The sequence below is a fragment of the Manis javanica genome, chromosome 4, assembly GCF_040802235.1.
Source record: "Manis javanica isolate MJ-LG chromosome 4, MJ_LKY, whole genome shotgun sequence".
Taxonomy (NCBI): domain Eukaryota; kingdom Metazoa; phylum Chordata; class Mammalia; order Pholidota; family Manidae; genus Manis; species Manis javanica.
This window is the reverse complement of record NC_133159.1, coordinates 18,388,044-18,403,817: the sequence shown is the minus strand read 5'-3', so window position 1 is coordinate 18,403,817 and position 15,774 is coordinate 18,388,044. Positions and strand designations below refer to the sequence as shown.

General features: G+C 36.5%; 1 protein-coding gene across 1 annotated transcript in view; it reads right to left on the bottom strand.

Annotated features, from left to right (window-relative positions):
- Nucleotides 1-15,774, bottom strand: part of CLIC4 (chloride intracellular channel 4) — a 65,608-nt gene that overhangs the window by 26,742 nt on the left and 23,092 nt on the right. Inside the window, exon 2 of the mRNA XM_037017851.2 lies at nucleotides 2,254-2,363. Within this exon, the coding sequence (XP_036873746.1) occupies nucleotides 2,254-2,363 (110 nt within the window). The remainder of the gene's footprint in view (nucleotides 1-2,253; nucleotides 2,364-15,774) is intronic.

Below are 15,774 nucleotides of genomic sequence, written 5' to 3'. Positions count from 1 at the left end.
GTTTGTTCTGGGATCAGAGTTTGTAAGGAAGAATTGGGCAATTATCAGGAAAATAACACTCTAGGCATTTTCTCCCCCACAGCTTTCTAAAAACAGTCATATTCAGAGTTTTGAAGTTACAAATGTATTATGAAAGGTACTTTTTACCACAGGATGTTTTATTCCTCTGTGATAACTTCATTTTACCCTGGCTTTTGGAGCCAATGTTCGCTTTTTGGGGATATCTTCTCTTTGAAATCTTATTCAAGACCATAACTGTGAAAAATCTTATTCAAGACTATAAGTGTGTAAAGGTCTGGAGGATAAAAACCAAACCTAAATGCAATGATATTTGTGAAGGGGAAACATCACCAGGGGCTGGGGGTACAGTACCAGGTACTACTGTACACTTTTAATTGCTCTTAAGAAGCATTTTTTAGGTGTACTGTAGACCTAAGATTTCTAAAGAAAACTAAACATGGCTCCAATCTTGAATGTTCTGTTGATTTTATGCAAGGCCCTAGGAAATAAACATACATCCTACTTTGAGTAGTAATATTTTCTAATTAGGAGACCTTAAATATTTCATCCTACTTCCCATGTGTCACTTTTTACATGTTGGGTACATTGCTCGTAAACATACACAAATTTTAATCAACTTAAAGGAAAAATGCCTTATAAAGTTTATAAATGAAAAGTGAAAGATGATTCTGAAATAGCTATTATAAGTTCACTTCCTTTTCTGAACCAGACTTCCATGTTTATGGCACTATCACTGGTATGTATCACAATCAAGCACTGTATTGACCTGTTGAAAGGAGGCTTTTTCAAAGCATGGCAGTCAACTCCCTTGCTCCAAGCCAAAAATGGAATAGGAGAAATCCATGTATTTTAAGACACAATAAGGGTGTGTGCCTAGTGGCATGGTCTATTTTTAGAAGTCACACTGGCAAACTTCCTTTGTGAATGCACGTAGAGAAAAAATAGTAATAGAGGGGTAATTTCATGAATTATTTCATTCTCATAATAGCTCTGTCTAGTATGAGCTAGGTATTTCTTCAGAAGAGACTGCAGTTTTAACTCTTACTACCCCAAAGGCTTATCTCTACATTCATATTCATAGCTAAAGGGGTTCCTGGAAGACTTCATGGCTTTTTTTTTTCAATAAATTTTTAGTCTACAAAATCTCAAATAAGTCCACTAGCATTAAGTGAAGAATAAATGTTAAAGAACTGACAGATGTCCCAGAGAATGCTAACCTAGAACTAGGAATGAGATTACAGTTCTCAGGTATCTCTCACCTTGTGAGGCCCAGAGGGATAACATACATGAATTCTACCACCCATCAACAGCCTGTCAATATTTTTCCCTGGACACTATTCATGACTGATACACTTAAAAAATAAGCAGGAAACCATGCTGTTGCATTTATATAAAGAGGAATACATTGCCACTGCTGAATCCCAGATTTTTCTGTTGGTATATCTGTTAACCCTTAATTTAACTCTTGTTTTCCCCTTAAGTATGAACTCTTGTTCCCCTCCCTAAGTATGAATGTTCTTCACCTCAGGCCTGTTTGCTAAAGAAAAAGAGAATTTCTTGAGTAAAAGGAACTTATTAATTATTAGGTCTCTTCTCAGTCCCCTCCACTTTGGTCTCTGGAAAGTAAGTTAGAAGCAATCTTCAGCCAGTGTGAACAATCGCACAGCCAGGGATAATTGCTCTTATTTTACAATTATGTTCAACCAAATGTGGTTCAAATAGAAAATTTTAAATGGTTAACGTATAGAAATTATTACTTATAGAAATTTCCTATTATTCCCTGCAAAGCAGATTAAAATGAAATAGACCGTAATAGTATTCACCCTCCTAAAATCCCATTCTTGTCTTTAAGGATCCAGATTACATATGCCATGTGTTTAGCACAAGAAGTTGTCTGCTCATAAAGTTCTTCATAGCACTGTTTACAACAGAAAGTCAAATACTTCACTGCACCCACACGGAAATTTAGCCCCTGGTACCGCTCTTGATATTCAAGGTAAACATACAGTAAGTTCCTAAAAATACTGAGTGTCCGCATGCAATTTACTGACATTGTGAACTACCGATAATACTTTAACAAAGTAAATTTGTCCATAAATCACAGCTGAACTTTAATACATTTCCTGTAGAGAACATAGGCAAGCAAAGTGAGGAATGGGGAGAGGATCAAACTGAAAACAGTAAAATATATACTGAACTTACGTTTGATCCCAAACTGCACCCAAGTCTTACCTTTTCAGATCAACAGTTGTGACACTAAATACAACTCCTTTGAGCCAAAGAATCATGAAAAGCCTCTGGGAAAAAGGGCAGTTTCCTATGCTTTCACCATCACTGCCAGCCTGAAAAACAGAAATAAACATTAAAAAAACAAGGTCAAAGTGATGACACTCAAAACAGACTTTTCTCTCAATTTTAATCAAGGATATAAGAAGGCAGGAAAAGTTGCACTGCGGAACGAAGGGTAGAAATTCAGATTTTTATTATTTTCCTCTTCATTTGCCTCTTCTCTTTTAAAAATGGCCAGTCTGGTACAGCACTGTCCAAAAGAACTTGCTGCAATGATAGAAATTATCTGTACTACTTCTGTCCAATAGAGTTGTCATTTGTGACATACAGCTAGTACTTAAAATGTGCCTAGCTCCAACTGAACTTACTTTTTTATTACTTTAAATTAATTCCATGAAATGTAAATCATTTCGTGTTCTATGAGACACTATTCTTTATAAGGCAACATAAAAGGGAAACTGGTAGGTCGGTCTGTTTCCAAAGAGTTAAATATAATCACCAATCACCCCATTCAAAAAAATTCATTATAAAAATCTAATATTCTGTTTTACACATTCCTTCAGGGAGCAAGAAAACAACAAAAGATATCTTTATAATAAGCTATTTGGAATCCTACTTAATGAATGGAGCAGTTGACTTCCCTGAACTCAATGATGAGGTACAATTTTCTTAAAAATCAGAGTGGGACAAGTTTTTAATTCCATCATGTTGCCCCAAGTTTAAAAAGGAGGGAGAGGGGATGGGGTGCCAGCATGCTGAAGAGAACATTCTGACATTTGCTAGGGACCAACACAGCCCTCTTGACCATCAAGTCTATGCAGACAGCCAGAAATAATGTTCACCAACAAGTCATACAAAGGTGATTGCTGAAGTATTGTTTATTATACTACAGTAACTCAAAAACTCAGAAGCCATTTCAGTAAAATTTTATTAGTAAAGACATCAATTCCTAAACTAATGAAAAAACGGTTTGGGGGAATTTTTTTTTTTGTATCATTAATCTACAATTACATGAGGAACATTATGTTTACTAGACTACCCCCTTCACCAAGTTCCCCCCACATACCCCCATTAGTCACTGTCCATCAGCGTAGTAAGATGCTGTAAAATCACTACTTGTCTTCTCTGTGTTGCACAGCCCTCCCCGTGCCCCTGGGGGAATTTTTTTTAAAAAGCAACTACCTGATTAAACATAATACAACCAACAAAACACACAAGCATATAATAAGGAGGATTCCAGAACCCTACCCTCATCAGACAACATAGTTACAACTGAGCTTGGTCAAAAAAAAAAATTTTTTTTATCAGTTAAAAACAAAACATAACAAAACAAAACACAAAAGAATTGTAGCCAGAATGAATTATATTAATTTCTACTGTTGCAACTTGTACAAAAATGTACTTCCTAAAGAAGGTCTAGTTCTTAAACTTTAGTGTGATTAAAAATAACCTAATGAAACATTTAAAATGAAGATTTTAATCTTCCAGGCCTTACATCCAGAGATTCTGATTCCAAAGAACGGCCCAGGAAGCTTCATTTTGTTATAGGCACCTCTGGAGATCACAAAGTAAGGCATCTGCTGGACACATAGAGAAACACTAGTTGTAGGAAGGTCAGGATGATATTCCTGCCTCAGAGAACAAGTCAGGTTATAGTCCTAGGTTATCTGCTATATTTATGTAACAAACTGGTGTCCAAAGTTGTTTTTTTGAAGATGCTGACCACCCACACACATATAGAACACTGAATAGTATTTCAGTTTGATGTTTATTACAGAAAAGAAAAACTTAACACATGATCTTTCTACATAGCTTGATGATTAATATTTTCACACAAGGTTGTGGCTTTAGATTCCCAAATTTAATTATCATTGTTGTTTTGCTCTTTTTCCCCTCCCAGGTTTTACATGCTTAGCAGCACAAATGTAAGAAAAAATATGCCATATCTAAGACTTAGTGAAAAAGCAGTAAAATTTCATAGACAAAGAACAGGTCCGACTCAAGGTCTTCATCCTATTCCATTTATTTAATCTAAACTATGATTTCCCAAGCTGCCTGTCACAGCAGTGCTAAAATAATTAAATTGGTAAAGAAGATGTAATAAAGATGTTACATGTAGACACTGGAAACACATTAAGCTAAAGGCAAGCTGGAGATAAACAGCAACTGGCTACAGATCAAAAACGCCACACCGTAATTTCCTACAGCGGTGTCTGTAGAGCACATCCTAGAGTATGGCCAGAAGGTTGTCAGTACACAGACCACTTCATAAAGACCTGGTCAGCATGCCTCTGCTTTCACCTCCTTTGTCTATAATTTGCTCCAAATTTTACCAGTTTACTTCTCTTTCAGGTATATCACAAGCTTTTACACATTTCACCCCCATATAAAACTATTCTTTTGTACATATACAAATAAAAGCATGTGTACTCTTTAAGATAGATCTAAAAGACTGTTTTATTAACTATTCCTAAAACTCATGAAAATTCAAATAAGAAATACTGCCACATGTTAGTTTTTCCAAAGTTTTAAAAACATTAGAAAATTGGTGTCTACTAGCCAGATGATGTTTTCAGAAAGTATAATGAAAATAAAATATAGTGAAACTGGAAAAATTCTAATTTCCAGAGGTCACAAGTCAAAAACTTTCTCCTTTAACCCATGTTGCATTAATAAAACTTCATTTCAACATTTCAATAAAGTTCCATTCAAGTTAAGGATCAAAATTACTCTCTTCAGTATGAACTATGTAGAATACGACCTACTGGTACAACTGAGGAGGATATTATGGTATAGCGGACAGTACTACACACTGGAAATCAAGATACCTTTATTCTATACCCTGCTTTTTTTATTAATAATAAAAGTTAACACATAAGTATATCTAACAAAAGCATCTAGCCATGCCTTTTTTAAAAGTTTGCTTTTTACTGCTTCTGACAGTACAATCATTATTTTAAAAATAAATAAAATTGAAATACTACAGGAAAGTCAAGAATTCCTGTACTCTTGGACCATTCACTAGTTTTTACTCATTCTTCTAGATTTTTACTTTCTATGTACATAACACTTTTTTCTTTTAAAATGCAATCACACTACATGTAACATTTTTGCAACTTACATATTTTATTCTCTATTTAATGTAACCAGTCCTCTAGCCAATAGCGCCCCGCCAGGATGGTGTCAGCGAAGGCCAAGGAAAGAACCAGGGCTTTCAACCCTGCCAGCCAGTAACAGGAACCCCTCCTCCTCCCTGCTGGGGTGGGGGTCAGAAGAAGCCTAGTATAGAGTAGTCAGGACTTTCACCATCATCCAGAGGTAATGGAGACCATCTTGACTGGACTGTCAGTGGAGACTACATGGGGAGCACCCCACTTAGCAGTAATGAGAAACCTCTCCACCTTGGGTATCATCAATGGAGGCCAACTGGGGCACCTGGATTTTTATCTCCACCTGGCTGTAACATGGCAGTGTTGTAACCCTTCTTGTCTCCCACCCCACCTCCAGAGCAGTGTCAGAAATCTTTTCTGAGTGTCAGAGAAGTCTAAACAGAAAGTTTAAACAAGATCCAGAGTCTTATAACACAAAAATGTCCAGGTTTCAACTGAAAATCACTTGTTATACCAAGAACCATATCAACCTGAATGAAAAAAGGCAAGCAATAGATGTCAACATCAAGATAACAGATGTTAGAATTATGAGAGATTTTAAAGCAGCCATAATAAAAATGCTTCAATGAGAATTTATGCACAGCTTGAAACAAATGAAAAAACAGACAGCCTCAGCAAAGAAACAGAAGATGTAAAGAAGAACCAGACAGTAATTTCAGAACTGAAAAATACAGTAATTGAGGATGGCCTCAACAACCATATAGAGGGGACAGAGGAAAGAACCACTGAACTGACAGCAACAGAAATTACCCAATCTGAACAACAGAGAAAAAGCAGATGAAAATGTAATGTTTCTTACATATATATCCATGTTTTTTTCTGTATTTTTTTAAGGTATAATTGATAAACACTCTTATGAACACTTCACATGAAAAAACAATGTGGCTACTACATTTACCAATATTATTAAGTCCCCACCCATACCCCAATGCAGTCACTGTCCATCAGTGTAGTAAGATGGCACAGATTCACTATTTGCCTTCTCTGTGCTACACTGTTTTCCCCATGATCCCCCACACCATGTGTACTAAACATAATACCCCTCAATCCCCTTCTCCCTCCCTCCCCACCCGCCCTCCCACACCCCTCCCCTTTGGTAACCACTAGGTCCTTTTTTGGAGTCTCTAAGTCTACTGCTATTTTGTTCCTTCAGTTTTGCTTCGTTGTTATACTCCACAAATGAGGGAAATCATTTGGCACTTGTCTTTCTCCACCTGACTTATTTCACTGAGCATAATGTCCTCCAGCTCCATCCATGTTGTTTCAAATGGTAGGATTTGTTTCCTTCTTATGGCTGAATAATATTCCATTGTGTATATGTACCACATCTTCTTTATCCATTCATCTACTGATGGACACTTAGGTTGCTTTCATTTCTTGGCTATTGTAAAAAGTACTGCAATAAACATAGGGGTGCATATGTCTTTTTGCATATATCCATGTTTTTATGTCATCCATATAATGGTTATTTTTTTAAGGATAAAATGTATTTATCCATAGAGTGGAATATTATTTGACAATAAAAAGCAATGAAGTATTGATATATGCTACAAATGGATAAACCTGGAAAAATTATGCTAAATGAAAGAAGCCAGTTGCAGAAGACTGTGTAGTATACAATTCCATTTATACAACATGTCCCAAATGGGTAAATCCATAGAGACAGAAAATAGATGAGGGCTTACCAAGGAGAGAAACAGAAGGTTTGGGGGGTGACTGTTAATGGGTACAGGCTTTCTTTATGGAGTGATAAAAGTGTTCTAAAATTAGACCATTTGGTTGCACAACTTTGTAAATACACTAAAAACCAATACATTATACACTTAAGATGGGTTCATTGTATGGTATGTGAATTATACCTCAATAAAGCTGTTTCAAATATATAGATACAGATTACAAGTATAAATACACATATTGAAAAAATTTTAACTTGGAGTAGTTTTAAAATTATTATTTCATATTACCAAAAAAAAACATGTCTATATGTTTTCTTAAAAATTAGAAAACACAAATAATCAAAGCAAAAACTTGAATATTTCCGCAGACCCAGAAATAACCACCAATTTCCAGATAAATGATGAGTCTAAGCATTCATTTAGGTTTTTTTCTTACAAAAGGGGTAGTTTTGTTTAACTTGCTATCTGGAGTTCCTCTCACACACCTCACTCTCCTCCCTCTCAGTCTTTGCTGTAATTCCTGAATTGCCTAATACTAGTATTTAATCATAACTGCTGGATTACTCCTACATTGTGGAATAGGGGTCAGTGGCAGATGACATAAATATATAAATGTTTCACTAGTTCAAGGTTAAGAAACTGCTTACTTAGAAAACCCAGTTTAATCAGTTTTTGGAGTAGATTTTAAAAACCCAAGAAGTTAAGCTTGAACTTCGCTCCTCTCTATTTCTTTGTGTTTATGGGACTGAAGGTGAGGGGAGATGGTGACTAGGGGAAGAGAAAGAAATTGGGACCTGAAGGTAAGAATGAGCTCCAACGCTAGAGGGTATTACGCTCAATGAAATGAAATAAGCCAGGAGGAGAAGCACAAGTACCAAAAGATTTCACTCATTTGTGGAGCATAACAAAGGAAAACTGAAGAAACAAAACAGCAGCAGACTCACAGACTCCAAGAAGGGATTAGCAGTTACCAAAGGGAAGGGGTTGGGGAGGGTGGGTGGGGAGGGAGGGAGAAGTGGACTGAGGGGGGCACTATAATCAGCACTCACAACGCAGGTAGGTCACTGGGAAGGCAGCACAACAGAGAAGACAAGTAGTGACTCTATAGCATCTTACTATGCTGATAGACAGTGATTGCAATGGGGTGTGTAGGGGGGGCTTGATAACATGGGTGAATGCTGAAACCACAATGTTGCTCATGTGAAACCTTCATAAGATTGTATATCAATGATATCTTAATTAAAAAATAAAAAAAGAATGGGCTCCAACTATTTTCCTTGACACATTTTCTAGGGACTGTAGAGAACACTGTGTTGTAAAAAAAAAAGTTAAAAACTTTAAGATCTCATTAACCTTTAGTGTGGACTCTATCTAAACTAACTGTCTGAATACACAAAATGGCTTGCTTTGACTTAGATTACCTGAAAAGTCACAAAACAATATGATAAATGGGCAAAGTTACCTGACTTCTATTATCTATTTCTTAAGAAATTTTCCTAAACACATGCTTCTTCCAAGGTTTAGGAGTCTAAAGGTTTAATAAGCTGTTTTTCTTCTAGGTCTACAGAGTACGCAGGAAAGTAACAAGGTTTACAATCAGACATATCTGGATTTCCATTACCTTCAGTAAACTACTTAACATCTGTGAAACTTGACTTCCTATACCATGGGGATCAAATCACTTAGGGTACACACAGTTCCTGGCACATGGTAAGAGTTTAGTAAATGTTACTTGACTTAAAAGATACTTAATGCACAGAACTCAAGGCCTAACAACAGGTTCTTCAAGGACTGAACATTAGAATCTGTAGATTACTTTATTCTTTCAGAAAATAAGAGAAGGAATCTATCTTCCACATTATCTTCCAAATGACATATATTATGGTCCTGTACTTTAACACAGTCTATATAAAGTTTAAATAGCCCTCTAAATGGAATGAAGAAAAGATATCACTTAAGAACACGTCAAAAATCTCTGGCCATGCAAAGAATACATCATGGTTTCCTGGTCATTATCATATCATAGAACTAATTCTATAAATAAAGTCAAAGGCTACATAGTGAGAAAATTACTCTATTCCAAGCTCTGCCTATGTACATGAAACACAGCTGATGGCAGGACACTGGAAAGACCTCATTTGCTAACTATTTTCCTGCTCACTATCACCACCTCATAAAGTCTACTCTCCAGATAAAAAGCTTGTGCAATTTAGAGAGGAACTGATTAGTTTGAAATTACACGAGGATACCCAACTACCAGGGTTAGATGACATTCCAGGAGAGGCTGTTGGAGTTCACATAAAACATTTACCTTATTAAAGATCAACTCTACTCTCCTAGTCTCTTCACATTATTAATCTAGTTAATCCTCATATTCTCTAACTCAGCAGAGAATGGTGGGTAAGGGCCAGACTCTCAGACACCATCACCACTTCCTAGCTGTGTGATTTTGAAAAACTGATTTAACCCCTCTGTGCCAGTTTTGCTCTTCTATAAAATGGGGACAATAAAATGACCTACCTCATTGGATTGTTGGGGAGAACAAAATGAGTTAATACATTAAAGGGCTTAGAACAGCACAATGCTCTAAAACCAGGGGACAGGGAGGAGTTATTAATTGTAAACCCTTTCATACTTTCTGATATATGTGCCAGGCACATGAATCTTTTATTAAAACAAAAACAAGCAAACACAAACATCCCTAAACACATGAAAATGAAGTAAAACCAAGTTCTAGAATGAATGTGGGAAAGCTCTGAAGATGAAAGACATCTGTGAAACAAGTATGTAAGAGGATTCTCCCATCTCAGGATACATAAAAGTACATAAGGAAGTGGGTTTAATACACAGATTACCAGGTCTCACCTCCTGACACTCTGATTCAGCATGTCTGTAGGGGGGGCCAGGAATCTGCAATTTCTAACAAACACATTGATTAATTCCAAGTCTGATGCACTTGTTGGGCAGACCATATTTTGGTAAAGACTGACACAGAATAAAAACATGCCAAAAAATACTGAAGTTTACTCCACAGTTAGACTTTGAACATGATGCCTTTTGGACTTTGCTCTTTGTAGGCCAGCAACCTGGTCACCATTTGTTAAGGTCAGATTTGGTCAATAACACCCTCCTCTCACACTTTGAAGAAATGCCATCCTATCTTGCCTCAAACTTGGGCATTATCAAGACTTGAACCAAGCCAGCCTAAGGTCCCTAAAACCTAAACACTCAAATTCAAGAACATTCTTATTCCACACAAATAGCAGAGGTAAGTACCTTTTAGCACAAAAAAGTAACATTTCTGTATTTGGTCTTCAGACCAAATATAATGTTAAGGACAATTATGGTGACCCAGAGTCCTTTACAGATCAAGTCCTTTATGCTGTAGGCTGGGTATATCTGGTTTAGAAAAACAGCTACAATTTGTAATTACTATGTTCTACTATTAAATGATTTGACTTACAGGAGGAAAAAATAATGTTCTCAAATTCTTAAATTTGATTTTAAGATTCTGCTGTAATGTTAGGGACAAAGGCCAATACCTGACTTGCAATATAGGCTGGATTTTCCACTTAGAAGCCATATAACCCTGGGTAAGTCACTTTACCTCTTTGGGTCTTAGTTTTCTATTCTGGAAAGGGGAGATTTGGGGTAGGGAGTGGAGAGTGCTTTACAAAGGTGACAACTGTAATGTTGTAGTACAAGATGCATCCCTGCTCTTAGGGAATGCACAGTGAAGTATTTAGGGATGAAGGGGACAGTGTATGCAACTTACCAGAGAAAGAGTAAATAATAAAGCAAATGGAAAAATGTTTACAGGTAAACCTGGGTAAAGGGTGTTCTTTGTACTGTTCTTATTCCTACAACTTGCCTGTAAGTTTGAAATTATTTCCAAATAAAGCCTTTTAAATTATTAACCTAGTTTCCACTTCTGCCCTAATAGTTCCTAACTATATTATAGTTTACTTTGATTATACCATTTATGTATTATTTCCAAAGGCAGGTAAAAAAATCAATCTTTAAAAAAAAAAAGATTTATTTTTTAATCATTCATCAACCCTGTGAGGACCTACACTAAACACTGGAGATCCAGTGATGAACAAAAGACATGGTTCCTGCCTTTGTATAACCTATCACATATAAAGTTTAATTTGAATAATTTAAGAATTTGAGAACATACTAAAGTGAAAATTTCAATATAGGATATAATGAAACTGAAAATATAACCCCCAATCTTATCACACTTCAAATAACACGGTGTAAGCATCCTTGTGAGTTTCAGTTTTAAGGGCTTGCCATGGCTCCTCCTCTGAGCTGGTGATTCAGCTTTTAACAGGACTTGATGTTCTCTCGCTTTAGTCTAAATCACTGTGAATTCATTCAAAACCATGCAAAAACATGTTTTTTCACTTTATTTTTAAATTTAAAAAGAGGGAGCAACTATAAGTAGTCAAAGTTTTCGTGCTTACCTACCTGAAATAATCTACTATAATTTGCAGTTGTTACTAAAGTCATCAAAATTCAAAGCTACTTACATGCTGTTAGAGGAAATAGCTAAATTACACAATTTAGCCCAGTGTTTTAGCCAAATGTCATGGTTTCATGAAACACCTCTTTTTTAAAGCTTCCTATTCTACCCACAACTAGGCATAGTTAAACCTGTTGAATGGGAGAGAATCATCTTCCAGGAGTGTCAGAGGTTGTCTGTTTCTGTTTCCTTTGGTAAATAACTAAATTATGATTCAATTACCTAATATAGCTAATAGTTTAACTTTTTTTTAAAGAACCTGTAGTTCTCTCTCCTCCTTTTCTAGGATGATTTCCCTACCAATGTCCTTGAGGACCCATACTACTTTTTCATTGTCCCCTCCCATTCACCTTGCACAATAAGGCCATCTCCCTTTCATGATTAAAATCACATTACCTTCTGCCTGAAATGCCCATGGCTGCACTATCCTTCAGGTCAAGCTCAAGCCTCACCTCCAAGAAACATTTCTAGAGCACTCTAAGCCCAATTACCTGTCCTCTCAACTTCTATTCTGGTTTCTTAAACTCTGATGTCAACACACATCATCAGAAGATCTTGTTAAGATGCAGATTCTCGTTCAGTAGTACAAACTCCAGGGAACACTAAGCCTATGCCACTTACTTAACAATTGATCCTGACTGGCCTTTTAATCTCTTAAATTGTTACTGTGTATTATTAGTTTACTATTCACATATCTGTGCTGCACTTTCTGGGCTAGACTGTAATTGCATTGGGATAGCAACTTTTTTTCAGTCTTCCCATAGGTCCTCATCTGCTGCAGATGCCTTACTGTTTACTGGCTTTCTATTGATTAGCTGTCTATTGAAAGGCTAACAATGAGAGATTTTTGAGTTGAGAAGAATGTGTTCCAGGTTGTCAGGATAGAAAAAAACTTTATATATCAATCTTCCTGATTAATACTTTTCTCAGTCTCCAAGTGTCTTGAGACAGGGCTAACAAACCACAGAAGCCATTACAGCCAACTGTGAAGGTTACCTACCCAACATTCAATCTCCCACGTTATATTGCTGATAGAACTCCCATTTTTGACCAGACATACATTTCTACTACAAGGGATGGCCCAATCCTCAATTCTAGGTGTAAATTCTAACTAACTCTAATCCAGTCATGATAGTTCCATTCCTCTTGCCAGTAATTAAGCATAATCACATGACTCAGTTCTAGTCGTTGAGATAGTCTCCTGAGAAAAACTTCTCGCTCTTAAGACAAAGATGCCAGAAGCGGAAACCCTTGGATATGAAACCTGTGGCTGCTGTGGCCAACCTGACAGTAACGTGAGGCCGCAACCAATACCAAGAGGGAGACAGCCAAGAGAATCACAAAGGGAGCCAGCCCCTGACATACTATACACATCGAGCAGTCCTCCTACCAGACTTCTTTTATTAGATATGTTTCCTTAGTAGCTCAAGACAATCTGAGCTAGAATTTTCTATTATTCACAATAGTAAGCATCCAAACCAATATCACTACTTATCTCCGATTAAGACTACAAGGAAGAATAAAAATATTTAAGTGTGGTAAAGAATGAAAAAAGAACTCTCAATACAAGTTGAAGGGGACATCAAAACCGTTCCAGAGCTCTGGCTTATTTCCAATTAAGCCATTCTGTTTTCGACAGGCTGCCATTTAGACTTTGCTCTAGGATTATTTCAGCAGTCTGGGTAGCATTTTCCACTGAAATTCAAGCTTGGAGTGATGGGGGGGTCTCTTTCCTCATTCACAGAACATCGTACAGAACACATCGTACAGAACCCCTCATTTTGTAGGAACCAGATATATGTATTCCAAATGTGCAACACATATTTACTGAGGACCATCTATCTTCCAGGCACTGGGAGTTGACACTGGGGAAACAACTGAATGAGACAGGTAAGACCTGACTTCACGAAATTTAGATTTTTGTGGAAGAAACAGACAATAAATCTGTCAAGTTAAAAACTGTACACTGCAATAAGTGCCTCAAGGGAAACAAAGTACTAAGAAAAAGGACAAGGAGTACCTATTTTAGATAAAATGGTCATGAAAGGTCTCAGACTTAGAGAATGAGAAGGAGCCAGCCATGCAAAGGGCCAGTGTTGAGTATGAGAAAAAGTAGTATTGGCAGAGGCCAGATCATGAAGGACTTTCTAGGCCTAATTATGGAGTTTAAATTTTATGTTTACAGAAGAACAGGTTAATCATTCATACAACAAATGTTTACCAAGTGCCCACTGTGCAGAAAGACATCATTTAACACAATGGTTAACCACTACACACACACACGTTCTTCTGCTTAACCTACTCTAAGATATTAGGCACATAACTTAACGGCTCCATGACTCAGTTTCTTTATATTTCTCCATTCCTTATAATGGGGAATATACCTACTTCACAGAGTTCTTATGAGGTTAAATGAGTTAATATATGAAGATCTCTTAAAATACTGGCCAACATCTGGTCAGTGTTCAGTAACAAAATATGCACCAAGTAGCGAACATATTCCTGACCTATTGAGCTGGGGGGGCGGAGTGTGGGGAATGGAGTAATGGGATATCATTGAAGGGTTTTGGTAAGTGGGGGTATACATGAGGGCAAAATCCAATTTCCATGTTAAGACAATAGATAATGCTACCATATGTAAAACAGGTTGGTGCCATGGAGCTGATAGCAAATGGAAGCTGGGAAACCTACTGCAGTAGTCCCAGTGGAATGTGGTTGGATTATGTGGAGGCAATGGAAATGGAAGGAAATGCATGGATTAAGCTCACTTGGAAGAGAGAGTACAATCCTAAAGACCTGTGGAAAGTGAAGGAAAGAAAACAATCAATTAATCCCTAGATTTCTAGTTTGAGCAACTGGGTAAAAGAACACCTCAAGATAGATGTGAGGGTGCACCTATACTTTGCTGGAGGATAGAATGGGAAACCCCTTCAAAAGATAACCACAGAACTGCAACCCTGGCCCTAAAATACTTCTCAAGTATGAAAGGCTACAAACGAAATTTAACGTTGTTTATCACAGGATGGACTTTGGGAGAGGTAGAGTCAGGGTTATTAACTTTATACATCTCTGTACTGTTTTATTTTTCTTCTTTCTTTCAGATTCAAGAAAATTCTAAAAGAAGATGTTCCAAATGTTTACATATATTACAATCTTGTTCCTGTCCCTAATCACTGCCAAATATTAAACTGCTTAAATACAACAGAACTTCTTTTGAATTCTTCATATGGCTTGAAAAAATGCTGAATGCAAAGTAGGCACTCAAAAACTACTGCTGAAATAATGAAGAGAATTAATGACAGTTGAGAAAGTATCTACTGAGTGCTTTTGTTCTCTGTTACATATTTGAAGCATATGCTAAAAATGAAAACAAAGGCTCTAATCTGTACTAAAACCAAATCTGAAATGTCTCAGCCAGAATCATTTGTTAAAACAAAGCATCAGATATACAATAACCAGACTTTCTATCTAAGCACAACAGGACCATAATGAAAACAAGTTCTCCTGGAATGTTTACATTCACTCATTAAAAGCCTAAGATAGGGGGAACATAGTCAATTATCTCTTTAAAAGAAATTATAAACAATTAAAAACACTGAAGAATAAAAGAAGAAGACCAAAGTATAATAACCCTTTTTCCTGTCTGGATCAACCTTCACTCTATTCCCTATAAGAATTAACTACAATAAATGAAAATGTCACCAAAATTGCATAGAAACAAGTTAATAGCTACCATTTAATTTAGCAGTTTCTTACTTGATGTTCACTATTATGAAAATGCTATATAATATATATATATATTAAGTACTTATATTAAACTTCACAATAACCATATGAAGTTAGGTATTGTTTTCCTTAAGTTTCAGATACAGAAACAGATTTAGAGAAACTAAGTAAGTTGACATAGGTCATACAACTGAGGAGTGGCAGAACTGAAGTGTGAACTCTGAAGTCCACACTAATAACCACTTTTACAGTTTCTTACACTAAGACAAAGAGATGCTGGAATCTCACCCACTTAGTCTCAAGACTTTTATGGTACAACTCACTCATATGGACATTACTATCACGTAAGATAAATTGGCTGAAT